A 20,603-nucleotide genomic window follows, 5' to 3' on the forward strand; every position below is an offset into this window, starting at 1 on the left:
CACATTCATTCAGTATGCACAATCGCCCACGATATTCGATAGTTGACCGTCCATACCCGAGTGTCTCTCACATAAATAATTGCTGTCAAACTCAGACCAACTACCTTACAATAAAATTTTCAATGCTTTCGTTATGTATATAAGAATTATATATATATATATATATATATATATATATATATATATATATATATATATATATATATATATATATATATATATATATATATATATATGATTCTTATATACATAATGAAAGCATTGAAAAATTTAATTGCGTGACGATTGAAATGAATCTAATTTGTTTGATAGTACTCATTCCCATCATGAACGTATAGAACTTGTAATATAGAGATGTGACATGTAAACGTCCCATTATATTATTGTCGACCAATTTTGGTCATTATTTCATAATCACACGACAGTTGCCACGTCATCAATTATTGTGCCCAATATAAAATATTTTCCAACTAAATTCTCAATCAATTGATACTTTATCTCGTAAATTTAGATTGCGTATATCATTCATTTCATTTATTTACCTAAGCTATATTGTCGATTTATATCAATATGTGTATTCAAATACCAAATTGAATTAATAATATTATAGGATTAGATTTTGACTTGTTATGCCTCGTTCGAATTACACATGATCTTGTAGGATTCACGTGAAAAATCTACCAAGATAAATTCCCCCGTGATCCAATGACTGTTGTGCACGTGACTTATTGGGAATGTTTATGAATTCTTTATTTTTATTTATTGGGCAAATTGCAGATAAACTAACCAACATATAAATCCATGTGGTAGTGGTAATTATAAATACCCCGTAAAAATATCAACCCTAACGGAATGAAGAATTGTCTAAATTACTCTTTTATTAAACAAACAAATTTTGGATAAATTACGAGTATCCCCTCAGGTAAGATAAAATATTACATTTATCACCTGTGGGTGAGTGTATTACATTTATCCTCATGGGGGTAGATCTGGAAAGTCATATCGAATATTTTATGGAATCTTTAAGATTCCATTACATTTATCCATTTTTCTGTTAGACGAAGCAATATCTGAGGGGGTATTTGTAAATTACCGATATCACATGAGTGTGTAAGTTATTTGGTCATACCTCAGAGGTCCCCGTAATTTATCTCTTTTTTTGTTTTACTTCCATATTAAAGAAAGAAAGGTAAAATGAACAAGAAAAATGTGAAAAAATCGAGTGTTGATTGTGGATACTGAAATGTTAGATGTCGTTTTAATTTATTTTTCTTTTTCTCCTTTCATTTATTTATTATTATTATTATTATTATTATTATTATTATTATTATTATTATTGTTGTTGTTGTTGTTGTTGTTGTTGTTGTTGTTGTTGTTGTTGTTGTTGTGTGGTTAAATAATTTGGCATGTGCCTATGTGGTGTTATAAGCTCGTATGAGTTATGACCATACTTTGGGCCTGGGCCCACAACTTTGCCTCTATAGTTTTGTATGCTCGTATGGGCCTATAGTTTGGGCTTGGGCCAAGTTTTTTTTTTAAATCGTTTCTTCGTTAAAAATAAACTATTGTTTCTAAATGATGCCACATAATCTATAAGAGTGAACGTATCGGAAGATTCATAATCGATGGATAGTTGTAATTACTCAAGGAGAAAAGGGTATTTTCGTAACTTGACCTTAATAAAGGGGTGACCGTAATTTATCCTATAATAAATATATATAAAATTTGAAAAACTAAATTTCAGTTCATTTATAATTATTTATTAGAATATAAGTACTATAATAATAATAATAATAACAATAATAATAATAATAAAGAAAAAAACTAAAAAATATACTTTGATGCTTGAGCAGCTTCCACTTGTAGTAATTTTCCCTCTCCTTTTCTGCTGTATATTTCTGGGAAATGGTGTGTGTAGGTTAGGGCTTTTGTAATCCAGCAAGTGTGTTGCACGCGCCAGAGCTTCCCCCAAATTGAAGATGAAGCTGAAGCAGTTAGAGAGCCTTCTCGGCTCTCTTCAACAGTTCGATAACCCCAAGGTCTTTCTCTCTCTCTCTAACCCTCAATTCAATATTTTCTCCGAAGAATATTCGACGCCCATTTGCGTCTGTTTATTCGTTTGATTTGTACATAGATTATGCTGTCTGATAAACCCTAATATGGCAATCCTCTTATGGCGAAACAGATTGAATTGGAACAATATCCAACCGGACCCCACATCGCATCTCGATTGCTCTACACTGTAATAATTATCCCATTTTCAAATTCTCTGATTTTTCCCTAATTTGATATTAATGTACAGTACTTGTGTTGTATGTGTGCACTTAAAGAATCTATCTTTAGCATAAATTCAGGCAGAGAATTCATTCGGGGATGTGACGGATAAAGTCGTGGCCGATTTCGGTTGTGGCTGCGGTACACTGGGATTGGCTGCTGCTCTTTTGGGTGCAGAGTTAGTAAAATCGTCTTCTCTTTTATTTTTATTTATTTTGCCGTTTTTTTCCGAATATGCTGTAGGATGAATTTATATTTTAAAATATGATGTAATTTGGTTCGATCGGTGGTAAATTGTTGTGGGTGTTGAAGCTCGTGTTGTTATTGACTCAGGCATGTTATTGGATTTGATATCGACGCGGAATCTATTGAAATTGCATACTCTAATGCAGATGAACTAGAGGTACTTTTTGATGTGTATGTATCGTGATAGTTGTACATGATTAGTGGTTACGCTTTTCTGTTTATTTTGCTTATTCGGTGAAGATGTGAGTTATGGTATAGTTGGATTTCACCAAAGTTCTGGCTGTTTTCGTGTTTTTTTTTTTTTTTTTTTTTTTTTTTTTTTCAATTTCAAGTGTGCCTTAACCTGTAGTCAACGTTTATATACCTTGATGTACTTTTTTATTGCATAATAATTTGATATGTTAATATGTTAATATTTATGTCTCCTTTTAGCAGATGATTAATGAAGATATTAGTGGTGTTTCGATTTTCAGGTATATTTTGGACAGAACATGGTGTGTTTGGACTCCATTAATGGCGAAGAAGGGAAAGGAAAGAGCATCAAATTGGGAGATTCTGTTTTCGTCCTAAAATCGGCGACCTCTGCAGCTGATGCTGCCGTTTAATAACTACTATTTTACAACGGTTTCTGGTTTTGCTCTGTAAGTTAATGTTGGTCGAAAACCTACACGCAAGTGCACGTATCGTACAAGTAATATAGTGGACAATTAAGTCCGGATATCGAACCCACAGGGAATATTTAATTATCTAATCCTAGACGCGAAATTCTACCAATTATTATCAAGCCCACCCTACACAGTCGAATAAGGATTAATAAACTAAATTAAACTAAATTAAAAACAAGCAAAAACAAGAAAGCAATTTAAAATACGAAGATTAATCAAAGTAGACAAGCCTAGGATTTTATTCTTCCCCCTATGTGATTATTATTCCCCCAATTCCTTCAATTATGCAAGCAATTAACCCGGATTATTAACCTGAGATGCTAAAATAATCATAACCCGCTTCCGCGTGTATTACGATTCTAATACTCTAGATTCAATTACTATATTCCTATGCAATTAATTCTAGAACACAGCATTAAGCACAAATCTCAATAATGGCTACCTAAGAGATTAACTATATTCCTATGTTAATACCACAAAGGCTCTTCTACCACAGTTCTAATTATTAACCCGATCTTCCGATTCATGCGATTAACAATAACATAAAAGCGCATAAAGTGGCCAGTTTCATGAACTTAATAAAACAAGTAGAAGAAATAATCCGGAATTAAAACTTGCATAAAATCATAGAATTGGGTTCATAAATCCCACATAGGGTTCCAAATAAAATCCTAGAAATAAAAACTTAGCTACTCGTAATTCTTATGATAAATAAAATAAAATAAATAAATTAAATAAGAAAAACTATGCTTGAATCTTCGTTGATCTTCTATGCTCTTGAATTTGCGTCCGAAGATTGATTCCCAATTGTGTGCTTGGCTTGGTCTTATATAGGGTGAAGAATTTGGGGAAGAAGGCAGTTTCCTTGTGCAATTAAAATTCCTTTACTGCGAAATTTCGGAGTCTCGGACGGGGGTCTCACAATTTGCACTAAAACTGGGACGGGGGTCTCAGCTTTAAATCTTCAGAATTTTGATATTTTCACTTTTGACCCATATTTTCGCCAAAATTGCAGTTTTGACTCCATACTTTTCCAATTCTTCAATTTGTACCTAAAATACAATAAATCAACTTTTTAAGCACCAATTATCGTTAAAACACACCAAAAGCTCAAATAAAAAGATATGATAAAGTGTAAAAATATACACTTAACAGTTAACACTTTGTATAATCAATCTGTATAATTATAGGGATTATTTGAGAAAACCCCCTCATATGCCTTTTATAGTTAGTGTAGGCCCAAAAAAATTTCTCCTTTTTGAGATAAATCCAAAGTTTTATTTATCAGCCTTTTTAATTACGATTTCTCTAGAATACCCTTATGTATTACCTTGTATAAATTTATGTTTTACTTTTTTTATTTGACAAAAACCAATTATTTAATATTAAATTAAATTATAATAATTCAATTACACCCTAACCCTATCACACGATCTCCATTTTTTTTAGTTTTCATTTCTTCTTCTCTATTCACGGCTCCACCTTCTTTCTTTTCTCCACCGAGGCCTTTTTCTCTTCTCTCTACCATCGTTGTGATATAGGCAAAATCTCGTTTCATGATGATAAGTTTTATCGATCTCGATTCATCGCCGATGGCATATTCAGTCGAAACCCTGCATTTTCAGTCGATTCATCCGGTGTTAACCAACCCTTTTTGCCTCCATCCCTTGTTCGAAGCTCGGTAAGTTCCATTTACTCGTATTTTGATCAGTATTCACAAATCACAGTTTCAATGGCGGCATCATGTTATTAACTCCTGATCATTGTCTGTGTTTTTCCCCCTTTTTTTCTTTTGATTCATGGAACTCGGAGTCTAAAAGATTTGATTTTTTTGGTTGTATTCGGAATTGCTTGATGACGTCATTTTAGCTAATTAATTCTTAGAATTAGATCAGGGCTTCCTTATTATAATAAGAGTCTGCAAAGAGTAAAACTCAATGCCATTTGTTTGCTTTTGTTGGTAATGTTTTCCCCTAATTTAGTCACAGTAATTCGTACCTTAGAACTTAGTTTTTCGAATGTGTTTTATGGATGCATCCTAATATCAGTTCTTGGGAGGTTTGGGACAATGCTGCAGTTTAATTGGTTCAAAGACGACGGATTCTATTCAATAAAAGTTGTAAAATCGGGCATAGATTTTATAGTGGAACTTCTTACCTCAGTTATTCCGGAAAGATGCCTATTCGTAAAAGAGGAATGGTATATTCAGTGGCGTCGATATTCGATGATTTCCTTTATATATGCTTTCATTTGTTTTAAGTGTTTTATAATAGTGATTTTGATAAGACTAGTGGATCTCAAGGTATTGGTTACGAATTTAATTTCCAATGTTTTACTATCTATCATTATTGTCAAGCTCTATTGTCAAGCTCTATGATTAATATTTGGTACCTCTCTTGATTTTAAATATGGAACCATGTTTTTGTGAGTAGGGGATAAATTTGATGTCGTCTGTCATCATCCACACTTTGGCGGATGTGTTGTTCAACGCCAACACGCCACCGTCGTCTCAGGATCTTCTTCGTCATCCTCGCAAAGAAGAGCAGTAATCTGCTTGTGGTCAGAGCCACCAACCACCGCCTTCATATCTGGCGATCCATATAACGGCGCCAAGGCAATATAGGCACCGCCATCAGGCGATTCAAATAGTAGATTATGTTTTTTTATTTGTTATTTTTTTTAGTTGTGTCAGTAGTAATCAGTAGTGGATTACGTATGTTTTTAGTGGTTTTGGATAAGTTTGTCGTGAATTTTGGTAATTTCATAGTGGATATCAATAATTTCGTAGTGGATTTCGGGCAATTTTCGTTGTGGATTTTGATAGTTGTAGTGGATTTTGATATGTTTGTAGTGGATTTTCGTAATGGAATACATTAATTTACGTAGTGGTTTTCGTTAATTGTACAGTGGTTTTCGTTTATTGCATAGTGGTTTTCGTTTATTTGCATAGTGTTAAAAACACTGTATGAGTTGATAATATACATGTTACTGTTGTATTTAATGGTGTAAGTTTACTCAATCCTTACGTATTAGTGGTTTTTGTTTTTGTTTCTATGTGACAGAATATGGACATAAAAGAAGGAGATTGAACAAAACGGCACGTACAACTTTAATTTGGAGTGGTTATGTATGAGCTATTGATGGGTCGAAAAATTGAGGAAAACGAATCAGATGGGGCTCTATTTGATGTAGTACTCATCTCCATGTATATTTTAGATCGCCGAAGAGTGGATTTATAATTCTCACGTGTCATTAAATAATGAATTATACTTACAGTAAATAGTGGATTTAATTTTTTGGCAAACCTGCTGGAAATAAAATGACTTTTAAAAAACTGAAATTTTCAATAAGTTTATAGTGAATTTTCGTAATAGATAACGTTAATTAGTTAGTGGTTTTCGATAAGCTTATAATGGATTTTCGTAACCAACTACGTTAATACATAGTGGTTTTCGATAAGTTTATAATGAATTTTTGTAATGAAACACATTAATTACATAGCGGTTTTCGTTAATTACATAGTGGTTTTCGATAAGTTTATAATGATTTTTTTGTAATGGAATAAATACATTACTTACATAGTGATTTTCGTCAATTACATAGTGGTTTTCGATAAGTTTATAGTGGATTTCAATTGTTAAAAACTTTGTTTTTTAAATCAAAATGTCAAAAGAGAATTTAAAAAAAAAAAAAAATTAAAAATCAATTTTTAAAAACGAAAATATTTTTTTTTTAAAAGAAAATCAAAATTTTATAATTTTCTTATAAAAAACGCTTCAGAATAAAAAAAAAAAAAAAAAAACACACAGTTTAATCAAAATTTTAAAAAATAACTTCTGCAAAAAAAAAAAAAGTCAACTAAAAACAGAATTAAAAAAACGTAATTTTTTTTTAATTGAAATGGCATAAGATTTTTTGAGAGATTTTGGGGATTAGGCGGATTTTTAGGGGAGTTATTTAGGGAAAATAAATTAAACATTAAAATTAAAAAATACACTACAAGGGTAATATAAGTATTTTGCTATGGGAGGGGGTTATCTCAAAAATGGAATTATTAATTGGACTTATCCCTCTTAGGAAATTGAGTGAGGGGTTTATCTCATATAACCCCATAATTATATACTGTAAAAATATTTAATATTTATGTACACCAATAAATATATATGTTACATAAATAAGTATAATAAGTAATTTAATTTAGTATACAAAATTACTACGTGAATATTTATATTTAATTTGTAAGAAATATTGTTTTGTTTTGTCTTAATTAATTAATCTACACTCAAAGTGCAAATATTAACAATAATAACGAAAATCAGCGCAATAATCCGATTTCTTAAAACAAAATAAACATCATTACAACTCACGAATTCGAATTAACGTGCGAAATTGATTCAACAACATATAATAATAAACCTGATAAAAATGCATAGCATCAGAAGCAGTCAGCCTTGGAAATTTTTTTAGCAGATTGACTGCTCATGATATTATGTCATTTCATTTTTTTTCATCTGAAAAATAATTAGTCGTCCGCTAATTTCAATATTTAATTTTAATTTTTATCGGAAATTTGCAGCACCGAAAGCTGAAGCCCAATAATCAGCTCCGTTAATCTCGCTCCCGACGTCGATCGTGCAAGATATCGGAACCAAGCACAGCCCCCTACTCTTCAAATCTTGCTTCGGTTCTTCATCGTTGCATTCCTAATTATTATTAATATAATTAAATAAAAAAAACATAAATATTATAACAAGAAACCCAATGCATGTAATTTAATACAAATATTTAATTTTATTAATTACCAGATCAGATATTTCTTTCCTCTTGATGCAGTTTTCATTCAGCAGCTACACAAACAAGATTATCAAAACAACATTAATTACAATAAAAATGTCTTACATAGATATAATGTTGTTTTTTTTCTTAATTTATTTAATTTTATTTTTAATTTAATAAAGAAGCATATATATATATATATATATATATATATATATATATATATATATATATATATATATATATATATATATATATATATATATATATATATATATATATATATATATATATATATATATATATATATATATATATATACCTGGCCAGGGTCCTCTGGAAATAAACAATTTCTCTCTCCTTGAACAACCTGCAATTCAGAAAAACAAGATTTTATTGCCAATTATTGATAGTTATATGTTCACTTTGCACATGTTTCATTGTACTTTTTCCTCAGATATCCACATGCATATAACACACACACACACACATGTATACACATATAGACACACAAAAAAAAGTGCTTTATTCAGGTTTAATTTTCTTACAGGGGGGTGTTGTTGGCTGACCAAGTTTCTTGAAGAACCACTGCCCAAGTAGGGTTGGCTTAGGGCCTGCAAAGTTCAAGGGGATATACATACATATTATATACATGTACATATATATATATATATATATATATATATATATATATATATATATATATATATATATATATATATATGAAGAATGTAGTAAGGACAAGACTCATCACTGAAATAATTGAAGGTGTTTAATTTGATGATGCATGCATGCATGCATCCAATATAATGCGTTCTCTCGAAGAAAGAAAAGTCACCTCAATTTGGTTCTGTAGGAATTTAATGTATCCAATAGCTTCCAACAGTACAGAAGCTGTGTCAGTCTGCAATTAATTAATTCAAGCAAATAAATAAAAATAAAAAAATTTAAAATAAAACATATTTTATTTAAACAATATCAAGAATATATAATTAATACACATCTTGCAGGTGTGTGCATGTGTGTGTGTCATGTATGTACTTATATTCTTTTTTATGTAACTAAACAATACTCAAAAAGCAAACCCTAAAAGATGAACTAATTTTTTATTTTTTAAAAATAGATCAAGAATTTCCTTCATAATTAATTAATTAATTAAATGAAATAAATTACCTTGCCAAATGGGGAAACTAGCTGGTGGAGGGCAGTAACTCTGTCACCAAGTTTTTCTTTCCTCACCTGTTTTAATTAATTTCTTAGTCCAACATATTAAAATTAAATCTGATTAAAGAAGATAAATTTTTATTTACCCCATTTAATTAAAAAGGAAAAAAAAAAGAAAAAAGAAAAACAAGCAGATTCAGACATAGTCATCAATCATGGTTTCTCTTTCTAGTTTGTAGTGTGTGGACTAGATAAGAGATGGCCAAAAGAATCAGCATGTAATAATATCACGACAATCAAGAAAGACAAAAAAAAGTTTTAATTAATTAATTAATTACTTATTTTTTCATGAATATCATTATTCAGCACTCATGCAATTCCCTAATTTAATTAATTAATTAATTAATTAACTAATTATACCTTGATGGTAGAGTGTGCTGAAGAAGCAGCTGGTTGAGTAATTCTAGCTTTCTTGGCTGCTGCCCCACCTGTTGTTGCAGTGCTATTGCACTATTTAAAAAAAAAACAAATTAAATTAAAATAATTAATAAACATGATTAAGGAATTATATTCTTGGCTGAGGAAATCATCAAAATTGAAAACCCTTTTCAGATCTGTAATTATTCCACTAATAAGCAATTAATTAACAATTACTATATTGTATTTATTTCTCAAAACCCTAGTTGTTAAAGAAAGATAGATACAAAGTACATATATATATATGTACCTCAGATGGAGGAGAGAAATCCAGGAGATTGTTGGCAGTGGTGATACATGACTTTGAAGATGAAGCAGAAATATTCATTTGTTGATGATGAATATGAGACCAGCTGCTGCAATTATTATTGTTGTTTGACGGTTTTGCCCCTTGGAATACTTGTATGTTATTTCCAAGTGATCTGTAATTGTTCATTACATTGTTTTCTTGCTTTATAGCATTATTTGGAATATTCTGATTATTATTATTATTATTCAGAAATTGTTGCTCCCAATTCTCCATCTTCTTCACCTGAATATGTTCATCTTCACCGACCAATCCACCTCTAGAAAAAAGTAGAATTTTTTTTTTAAAAAATAGATATAGATATTGCATGTGTTGTGTGCATGCATCAAGAACAAGAGAGAGAAAGTGTAGAGAGAGAAAGTACAGGAGAAGTTGGCTCCACGAGTCAGCATGGAGGCCGAAGTCGTCGTCATGATTCCACGATGATGATGATGAGGGCGGTGCGAACTGATGATGATCATGGTGGTGGTGGTGGTGCGGCGGCGGGGCGGCGGAGAAGGGGTGGTGGTGGAGAGGGGGTCTGATGTTGTTGATGCTCCACCAGGTGGGGCTGCCGGCGGCCACCATCTGCTGCACCGGCGAGCTCTGCACGCCACCGTGATTCATTATATATCTGTGTTGAAATTAATTAAATTAAAGGTCGATATATAATAAATATTATTATATATATTCAATAATGTATATAGTCTTCTTCTTCTCTCTTTTTTACTTTGTGTGATGAATCTTTCACTTTCACTTTTCCTTCTTTTTCTTTTCTTTCTTTCAAGTGGTGTTTGTACAAACACTCTTTTTTTCTAGGGTCTCTCTCTCTCCACACTTGATTAAGTATCAGAAAATGTAGAGAGAGAAAGTGAAGAGAGAGAAAGTGTATGTATATATGAGAGAGGAGGACCTTTGTGTTTGTGTCGTCTCCTTCTTTAATTCCTTTTTCTTTATTAGCTTTCCTTTTCCTTTCTTTCTTCCTTTTTATGTTTTTCCTTTTCTTTGCTTTTGCTTTTATCACCATATATATATATTATTATAAAGTTGTGGAAAAAAAGGTGGTACCCCTATTTTTTTTTTTTTTTTATTTTGTAAATTACGGTCGGCCCTAAGATATGGTCAAATTATGAAAAAATCCCTTATGTTAGGGTAATTACAACTTACAACACCTCTCAAATATGAATCTTCTTACACGTCCACCTTTGCAGTGTCAAATTTAGTGAAATCTTTTCGATTATGTGGAGTCTCCAGTTTGTACCCGTTTTACCCTATTCGAACTCCACATTTCGAAACAAGATCATCATAAGATGCGTCTCTTGGCTTGTATATATCAGATTATGGTGCATCAGAAACCGCATTTTTGCATAAAATGAGTACAAAATAGAGAACAATCAACAAAATCTGGAAGATTCTATTGAATTTGACACCGTATAAATGAACGTGTAAGAAGATTCATAGTTGAGGGGTGTGGTTGTAATTACACAAACATTAAAGATTTTTTTGTAATTTAACTTTATCTCTGAAGGTGGCCGTAATTTATCCAAAAATTAATCATTGAAGCTAACTAGGATACTTAAAATGGGACGAGATGGTAAAACGTGTAATAGTTTTTTAACCATGGTTAACATTATTAACTGACCAACTTGATTGATTATATGGTCCCGGCCACCTATTTAAAGAACCCTATACTTTGACGACGAAATCATGACGACCGCATGACGCAATACAATGAGGGTAAATGAGTGATACCCCCCTAGTTTTGAAAATATATATAAGGAGGTCCAATGATTTTTTCTTCCTTAATCAAAAACCCAAATTCTGATCTTAATTTGTGAGACCCCCCTGAACAACTTAAAATACCCATTTTACCCTTTAATTTCAATTCAATAAATATCCTATCACCTAATCTTCTCTTTCTCTTCCTCTTACGTGTCGCAACCACCATCTCAGACCCACCAACTCTCCCCCCTCTCTCTCTATCTATCTCTCTCCTCTCTCTCTCTCTCTCTACATCTCCCCCTCTCTCGCCAGATCCGATCTATCTCCCGTCGCCGCGGCTTGGGCTGGAGAAGCGACACCAAGAGTCGATTAAGGATGTATACGGATTCGGAGCCATTGTCGAGTCCTCCACCACCGCCGCCGCCGCCGCCGCCAAGATCTGAAGTCTCTGTCGTTCAACTTGACTGACTTTGGAGGGATGGGGGATGGGTCGACTCTCAACACGGCGGCGTTTGAGAAGACGATGTCGGCAATTTCGAAGCTGGGAAAAAAAGGGGCGGCCAGCTCAATTTTCCTCGGGGCAGTTGCCAAACAGCGCCGTTTTATCTCACGAGTCACATGACTCTGTTTCTTGCCGAAGATGCTGTCATCATCGGAATTGACGTGAGTACTTCTTTTATGTTACGAATTTCATCAACTCTCCATGACATAGATTATAACTTTGTTTGAATATTAATGATGATTAAGTAATTTAGTTACTAAATCATTTACTTATGATTAACAATTTACATAGATTTGACATGATTTAATTACTCTGGTTAATGGTTAATGGTTAATGGTTAATGTTTAATGATATGATGTAGTTTGTGTGAATTTTCCCCAACCGATGATATCCACTCAATGTTTTTGTGCTAGTATTTGTCACCATTGAATTCATGTATAAAAGGCCTGATGGATGTATGAACTATCTCTAATAGTCATGATTTTGATAGTATTGTGAAACCAGTCCAAGATTAAGAGCAATATATCATCTTATTTAGATAGATTATAGATGTATGAATTCGTTGATTCCACGTCTTAATGATCCAGCACATGTAAACACATGTAGTAATATATAGTAACATATAGTAACATTTAGTAACATTTGCATGTGACTGTGTATTTGATTTGTTTTTATTGGCTATGAGTTGATTTATAATGTAAATACGTAAACTGAACTTGATTTTTTGTCACAGGTCTTGGTGTTTAAACAACTTCTAGCACTATTTTTTTGTCGAGAGGACATGGTGTTCGTCAATTCAAAATAGTTCTTTTTGCGATAGATCGAAGTTGCTGTCGCGTTGAAAAGTGGGATTTGAAGCTATAAATACAAACTACACTATATATGACTATACTTTTATAGATAGCCACATGTAGTCATATACATGTAGTCATATATAGTCACATGTAGTCATATACATGTAGTCATATATAGTCACATGTAGTCATATACATGTAGTTATATTTAGTCACATGTAGTCATATATAGTCACATATTGTCATATAGATATAGTCATATATATTCACATGTAGTTATATATAGTCATATATAAGTTTTGTGGTGATTCTGATGTGTAGTGATGTTGATGATTGCGTTTTTTCAATTTTTTGTTGGGTGCGAATTGATTTATAATATCATTATTCAAATTTTGAATTTTGTTGGAGATGTAGATGAATTTTTTTTTTTATAAAATCAACGATATATATAATCGGTCGACCATAACTTTGGGTAAAAAGACAGTACATGACTATAGTCTTATATAATCATATATAGTCATATTCGAAACAGTGAAGTTTTCGGGAAAAAAAAATCAGAAAAAAAGAAAAGCTAAAAAAAAAAAAAAAACTTATATAGTCATATATAGTCATATTCGAAACAGGGAAGTTTTCGGGGAAAAAAATCAGAAAAAAAAAGCTAAAAAAAAAAAAAAAAATTAAAAAAAAAAACGAAAATACTAAATGCAGTAGCAAAAATGCTGAATGCAGTTGGGCGAAAATTGTAAATAAGGGCACAATAGTACTTTTCCCTCTCTAGGGGGTTATCTCAAAGAAAGAATTTTAGGGGTGGACCTATCCCTATTTATTTTCCATATGAGGGGTGTATATCTAATGGACCCATACAATGAATCATAAAGACCACAAACAAATTTAACTAAATCGAATTATCTTAAATAAATTAAAGACCACTTAAGTTAATTGTTTTCACAATTTCTCCAATACATTGTTGGAAACAGATTTTATGTTTGAAAATAAATAAATTTAGTTGATTAGTTCCACGAATATTATATTTTGCTTTTCTATATCACTTTATAGTTATAGCCACATTTTTATTGTGTATTTAATTTTGTTTATTTATTTAACTTTTGTGGCCACCTTTGTATAGACATACTTTTGTTCTTGCATTTGATGATTTATTTTATTCGATACTCTTTTTATTATTTATAAGGGTTTTAAGATAAGCAATTTTATAGTTCAAATTGGAAGTGTATTGGCAAATTGTGACAAAAAATTGGTCTTTAATCTCTTTGTGTGCATACAAACAGTGTCTTATCCTCACGCGCTGTTCAGCCATAAAAAGTTATAGGAAGAAAAAAAGAATATATACCTATTTGTTTTTTTTTTTTACATTGCTTAGTTGATATTTTTTTTATATTATGTTCTAGTTAAACAAAATAAAATTTTATTCACCACGTAAATAGATATACAATTTCTAATTCGACAATAATAATAATAATAATAATAATAATAATAATAATAAATATACATTTTTTTATCAATATATATATATATATATATAAATTAATTAGAAAACAGCAGCAGCCCATACTTGTTGTAACTTGTAATAAGCTTATCCCAAAAATTTAACATTTTATTTTTGTCTTGAGCAAGAAAGTATACTAGGAAACAAATTCTACACAAATTTTCAAGTGGTCAATATTTTGGGGCTTGTAAATTCCATTACCTTATACAACAACTACTAAGGAATTATCACAAGTACCAAGGATTTTTTTGTCATTATTTATTTTCACTCATAACTTAAATAATACTACTGCATATAAATAAATTTATAGGTAAATTACGACTAGCCCCTGAGGTAATGTTATATTACGAAAAAACTCATCTTGTTTGGGTAATTGCAACCACCTCCCCTCAACTATGAATCTTCTTACACGTCCACCCTTATGGTGTGAAATCCATGAATGTTCTCTAGTTTGTACTCGTTTTGTGCAAAAATACAGTATAAGATGCACCACAATCTGATATTTACAAGCCAAGAGACACATTTTATGATCATCTTGTTTCTAAATATGGAGCCCAAATGGGGTAAAACGGGTACAAACTGAAGAATATTTCACATAATTTAGAAAAAAATCACTAAATTTGACACTATAATGATCGATATGTAAGAAGATTTATAGTTAAATGGGGTTGGTTGTAATTACCCAAACATAAGGAATTTTTCGTAATTTAACCTTATCTTTTGCAGTTATGATTTACACTCAAATTATTTAATCAATTTATCTCTTATAACATATGAATCATATCAACCTCCACATAATAATGACAAGCAAAGGAGTTGGATCTTCCAAAAAATGTTACATGCTATAGAATATTACAAGAAGAATGTTTCACAATTAATTTATTATTTCTTCCTACAATTATTTACTAATTTATATATTAATTTTATAATTTTTCAAAATTCTCCTTGATAACTACAATTTTATGGGGCAGCAAACAGACAAAAATGCCCTTGAAACTAGAGAATAATTAATTTAATTATTTATGTTTCTGGTCCGTACTGCTAAAATCTTTGTCGGGGGGCTTCTTGTCTTTACTAAACCATATTACTTTTTATTCCCTTCTCAATTTTAATTTAATTATTTAATTAAACTTTATTGTCCTCATTAGCAAAAAAAATTAAACTTTTCCCCCTTGTCGTTTAGCACACCTCATATTCCCTATACTTTTATTCCATTATTATTATATAAGCTTTCTTTGATCAAGTTCATGTGGTTATTATCATTTTATTTATTTATTTTTTTACTTTATTTTTTGAGGACAAAGATTGGGAATTTTACTTTTCTAAGAAAAAATAACTTTATGAAAGTGACTTTATTCAACATTGGTCCCATAATAAAATTTAAAGTTGTTATAATTCTTGGGATTAAGAGAAAATTATAATTTTTTTATCTATAATACGAACTCATGCACTACCAGTTATTCTAAAACTAATTAGTGTCAGGAAAAACATAAACTCTAGTTCTATAGCACATTCATTCAGTACGCATAATCGCCCACGATATTCGATAGTTGACCGTTCATACCCGAGTCTCTCTCACATAAATAATTGCTATCAAACTCAGACTAACCACCTTACAATAATATATATATATATATATATGATTCTTATATACATAATGAAAGCATTGAAAAATTTAATTGCGTGACGATTGAAATGAATCTAATTTGTTTGATAGTATTCATTCCCATCATCAACGTATAGAACTTGTAATATAGAGATGTGACATGTAAACGTCCCATTATATTATTGTCGACCAATTTTGGTCATTATTTCATAATCACACGACAGTTGCCACGTCATCAATTATTGTGCCCAATATAAAATATTTTCCAACTAAATTCTCAATCAATTGATACTTTATCTCGTAAATTTAGATTGCGTATATCATTCATTTCATTTATTTACCTAAGCTATATTGTCGATTTATATCAATATGTGTATTCAAATACCAAATTGAATTAATAATATTATAGGATTAGATTTTGACTTGTTATGCCTCGTTCGAATTACACATGATCTTGTAGGATTCACGTGAAAAATCTACCAAGATAAATTCCCCCGTGATCCAATGACTGTTGTGCACGTGACTTATTTGGAATGTTTATGAATTCTTTATTTTTATTTATTGGGCAAATTGCAGATACGCCCGGTCAGGTAGACCTGACCACCGGTTCGGTTAGAACCGGAACCGGAACCGGAACCGAACCGGGGTCAACGGTTTTAGAACCGAACCGGAACCGGTTTGACCGGAACCGAAACCGAAAAAACCGGTTCGGTTCCGGTTCCTCATTTTTGGAACCGGGAACCGACGGTGGTTCTAACCGTTTGAACCGGTTTTAAAAAAAAAAAAAAAATTTAATTTCCTATCTCTCTCTCTCTTCTCTCTCTCTCTCTCTCTCTCTATATATATATATATATATATATATATATATATATATATATATATGTAGATATATATATCTATCTCTGTATGTATATATATATATATATCTATATATATATATGTATGTATATATATATATCTACATATATATATCTGTATGCATATATATATATATATATATATATATATATATAAGTATTAAGAAAAAATTTACGTATTTAAAAAAAAAAATTAAGTTTTTTAAATATACTTTCCACTTTAAAAAAAAACTATTTTTAAAAGTATTTTTTTAAGTTTTTTAAAGTATATAAGTATATATATATATATATATATATATATATATATATATATATATATATATATATATATATATATATATATATATATATAATTATTATTAAGAACCGGCGGTTCTACCGGTTCTAACCGGGAACCGAACCGGAACCGAACCACAAGGAACCGAATTTTTTCGGTTCGGTTCCGGTTCCTCCAAAATCGGAACCGGAACCGGCGGTTTGGAACCGGAACCGGAACCGAACCGAACCGTGGTCAGGTCTACCGTCAGGTAAACTAAATAACATATAAATTCATGTGGTAGTGGTAATTATAAATACCCCGTAAAAATATCAACCCTAACGGAATGAAGGAATTGTCTAAATTACTCTTTTATTAAACAAACAAAATTTGGATAAATTACGAGTATCCCCTCAGGTAAGATAAAATATTACATTTATAACCTGTGGGTGGGTGTATTACATTTATCCTCATGGGGGTAGATCTGGAAAGTCATATCGAATATTTTATGGAATCTTTAAGATTCTGTTACTCATAGCTTTGTACGGGTGTAACTGTTAGACGAAGCAATATCTGAGGGGGTATTTGTAAATTACCGATACCACATGAGTGTGTAAGTTATTTGGTCATACCTCAGAGGTCCCCGTAATTATATCTCTTTTTTTGTTTTATTTCCATATTAAAGAAAGAAAGGTAAAATGAACAAGAAAAATGTGAAAAAATCGACTGTTGATTGTGGATACTGAAATGTTAGATGTCGTTTTAATTTATTTTTCTTTTTCTCCTTTCATTTATTTATTATTATTATTATTATTATTATTATTATTATTATTATTATTGTTGTTGTTGTTGTTGTTGTTGTTGTTGTTGTTGTTGTTGTTGTTGTTGTTGTTGTTGTTGTGATTTTGTGTGGTTAAATAATTTGGCATGTGCCTATGTGGTGTTATAAGCTCGTATGAGTTATGACCATACTTTGGGCCTGGGCCCACAACTTTGCCTCTATAGTTTTGTATGCTCGTATGGGCCTATAGTTTGGGCTTGGGCCAAGTTTTTTTTTTAAATCGTTTCTTCGTTAAAAATAAACTATTGTTTCTAAATGATGCCACATAATCTATAAGAGTGAACGTATCGGAAGATTCATAATCGATGGATAGTTGTAATTACTCAAGGAGAAAAGGGTATTTTCGTAACTTGACCTTAATAAAGGGGTGACCGTAATTTATCCTATAATAAATATATATAAAATTTGAAAAACTAAATTTCAGTTCATTTATAATTATTTATTAGAATATAAGTACTATAATAATAATAATAATAACAATAATAATAATAATAAAGAAAAAAACTAAAAAATATACTTTGATGCTTGAGCAGCTTCCACTTGTAGTAATTTTCCCTCTCCTTTTCTGCTGTATATTTCTGGGAAATGGTGTGTGTAGGTTAGGGCTTTTGTAATCCAGCAAGTGTGTTGCACGCGCCAGAGCTTCCCCCAAATTGAAGATGAAGCTGAAGCAGTTAGAGAGCCTTCTCGGCTCTCTTCAACAGTTCGATAACCCCAAGGTCTTTCTCTCTCTCTCTAACCCTCAATTCAATATTTTCTCCGAAGAATATTCGACGCCCATTTGCGTCTGTTTATTCGTTTGATTTGTACATAGATTATGCTGTCTGATAAACCCTAATATGGCAATCCTCTTATGGCGAAACAGATTGAATTGGAACAATATCCAACCGGACCCCACATCGCATCTCGATTGCTCTACACTGTAATAATTATCCCATTTTCAAAATCTCTGATTTTTCCCTAATTTGATATTAATGTACAGTACTTGTGTTGTATGTGTGCACTTAAAGAATCTATCTTTAGCATAAATTCAGGCAGAGAATTCATTCGGGGATGTGACGGATAAAGTCGTGGCCGATTTCGGTTGTGGCTGCGGTACTCTGGGATTGGCTGCTGCTCTTTTGGGTGCAGAGTTAGTAAAATCGTCTTCTCTTTTATTTTTATTTATTTTGCCCTTTTTTTTCCAAATATGCTGTAGGATGAATTTTTTATTTTAAAATATGATGTAATTTGGTTCGATTGGTGGTAAATTGTAGTGGTTGTTGAAGCTCATGTTGTTATTGACTCAGGCATGTTATTGGATTTGATATCGACGCGGAATCTATCGAAATTGCATACTCTAATGCAGATGAACTAGAGGTACTTTTTGATGTGTATGTATCCTGATAGTTGTACATGATTAGTGGTTACGCTTTTCTGTTTATTTTGCTTATTCGGTGAAGATGTGAGTTATGGTATAGTTGGATTTCACCAAAGTTCTGGCTGTTTTCGTGTTTTTTTTTTTTTTTTTTTTTTTTTTTTTCAATTTCAAGTGTGCCTTAACCTGTAGTCAACGTTTATATACCTTGATGTACTTTTTTATTGCATAATAATTTGATTTTTTTCGTTTTAACTTTTTTACCTTTCTTTATGAATTAAAAACTTGCAGTTAGACATGGATTTCGTTCAATGTGATATCAGGAACTTAGGGCTGTCAGGTAGTTCTTCTGCACCGACACTCTCAATTTAAAGCATACATTGATTAAATCTATGATGAAATATGACTGCTTTTGTCCTATGCGTAGATAGAAATATTGATACCGTTGTAATGAATCCTCCATTTGGAACGAGGAAGAAAGGAGCTGACATGGAATTTCTATCCGTGGCTTTAAAGGTACAGACAGCCATGAACTACATTATTTTTGTTCGTGCTGTTTTATTGAACGTAAAATATGCAATTCTGCTTCTTGCGTTTTTATCTTATTTGTCGGAAAAATCGTATGTCAGGTTGCTTCTCAGGCAGTTTATTCTTTGCATAAGACCACAACAAGAGATGTAAGTGTTCTTAATCTTGCTAAATTATTCTCGTTTTCTTGTTCATATTCGATCTTGGATATTTCGGTCTGAATTTTGTACTTAAAACAAGATTAAAATGAAAGTAAGTGCGAATCTTGCTAATATATTCACTATTTCGTTGTTTCTTGAGTGCAGCACATCAAAAGAACAGCTTTGAGAGACTATAATGCACGTAGTGCCGAAGTTGTATGCGAGGTACATATTCTTGACCTAGTTTTTTCACTACACAATAGTTTTAGCATTAGTAGCAGAAATGGCTCGATACAAACTTACGAGTTTTTTTTTTACGAAAAATTAATTATCGTTTCCTTTTTCTCTAGCTTCGGTTTGATGTGCCCCAACTCTACAAATTTCACAAGAAAAAGGAAGTTGACGTGGCTGTGGATCTCTGGCGATTCGTTCCGAAAACCGATAGATCAAAGGATTCGTAGCTTTGTGTATTTGAGCTTCTTTCACAACTTTGAAAAAAAATTGCAATGTGCACTTTTGTATTGTAAGAGAAAATTGATTTTCTCACTACTCATCCAGATTATATTTATGATATTTAGAAACAAATGTGAGCATATATAATATGTATA

The 20,603-nt window shown here is 31.4% G+C and overlaps 2 protein-coding genes and 2 long non-coding RNA genes across 7 annotated transcripts; 3 read left to right on the top strand and 1 right to left on the bottom strand.

Moving 5' to 3' along the window:
• Positions 1-1,841: 1,841 nt before the first annotated feature.
• On the top strand, positions 1,842-20,580 carry LOC105962950 (S-adenosyl-L-methionine-dependent methyltransferases superfamily protein). 2 transcript variants are annotated; one of them, XM_088825235.1, is made up of 9 exons: positions 1,842-2,039; positions 2,186-2,242; positions 2,355-2,452; positions 2,608-2,677; positions 19,619-19,667; positions 19,755-19,843; positions 19,957-20,004; positions 20,161-20,220; positions 20,346-20,580. In XM_088825235.1, exons 1-9 carry the CDS (start codon positions 1,980-1,982, stop codon positions 20,454-20,456), a joined length of 642 nt encoding a protein of 213 aa, XP_088681361.1. In that variant the 5' UTR covers positions 1,842-1,979; the 3' UTR covers positions 20,457-20,580. The 2 variants fall into 2 exon arrangements, with proteins under 2 accessions (XP_088681361.1, XP_012842748.1); XM_012987294.2 differs by lacking the exons at positions 1,842-2,039; positions 2,186-2,242; positions 2,355-2,452; positions 2,608-2,677 and adding exons at positions 18,449-18,689; positions 18,836-18,892; positions 19,005-19,102; positions 19,260-19,329.
• Positions 4,345-6,084, top strand: LOC148766780 (uncharacterized). Its single transcript, XR_016034425.1, has 2 exons — positions 4,345-4,866; positions 5,618-6,084. It is a non-coding gene; the product is annotated as an uncharacterized LOC148766780 (long non-coding RNA).
• On the bottom strand, positions 7,501-10,913 carry LOC148766781 (uncharacterized). 3 transcript variants are annotated; one of them, XM_088825310.1, is made up of 10 exons: positions 10,802-10,913; positions 10,274-10,522; positions 9,853-10,168; positions 9,546-9,635; positions 9,135-9,200; positions 8,800-8,865; positions 8,510-8,575; positions 8,284-8,331; positions 7,988-8,032; positions 7,501-7,888 (listed from the first exon to the last, which is right to left on the bottom strand). In XM_088825310.1, exons 2-10 carry the CDS (start codon positions 10,513-10,515, stop codon positions 7,745-7,747), a joined length of 1,083 nt encoding a protein of 360 aa, XP_088681436.1. In that variant the 5' UTR covers positions 10,516-10,522; positions 10,802-10,913; the 3' UTR covers positions 7,501-7,744. The 3 variants fall into 3 exon arrangements, with proteins under 3 accessions (XP_088681436.1, XP_088681435.1, XP_088681434.1); XM_088825309.1 differs by lacking the exon at positions 10,802-10,913 and adding an exon at positions 10,619-10,754; XM_088825308.1 differs by lacking the exon at positions 10,802-10,913 and having other exon boundaries at positions 10,274-10,610.
• On the top strand, positions 11,703-13,313 carry LOC148766782 (uncharacterized). The gene is made up of 2 exons (XR_016034477.1): positions 11,703-12,273; positions 12,846-13,313. It is a non-coding gene; the product is annotated as an uncharacterized LOC148766782 (long non-coding RNA).
• Positions 20,581-20,603: the final 23 nt, after the last annotated feature.

This window comes from Erythranthe guttata, chromosome 11 (genome assembly GCF_056151865.1).
Source record: "Erythranthe guttata isolate IM_541 chromosome 11, IM_541, whole genome shotgun sequence".
Taxonomy (NCBI): domain Eukaryota; kingdom Viridiplantae; phylum Streptophyta; class Magnoliopsida; order Lamiales; family Phrymaceae; genus Erythranthe; species Erythranthe guttata.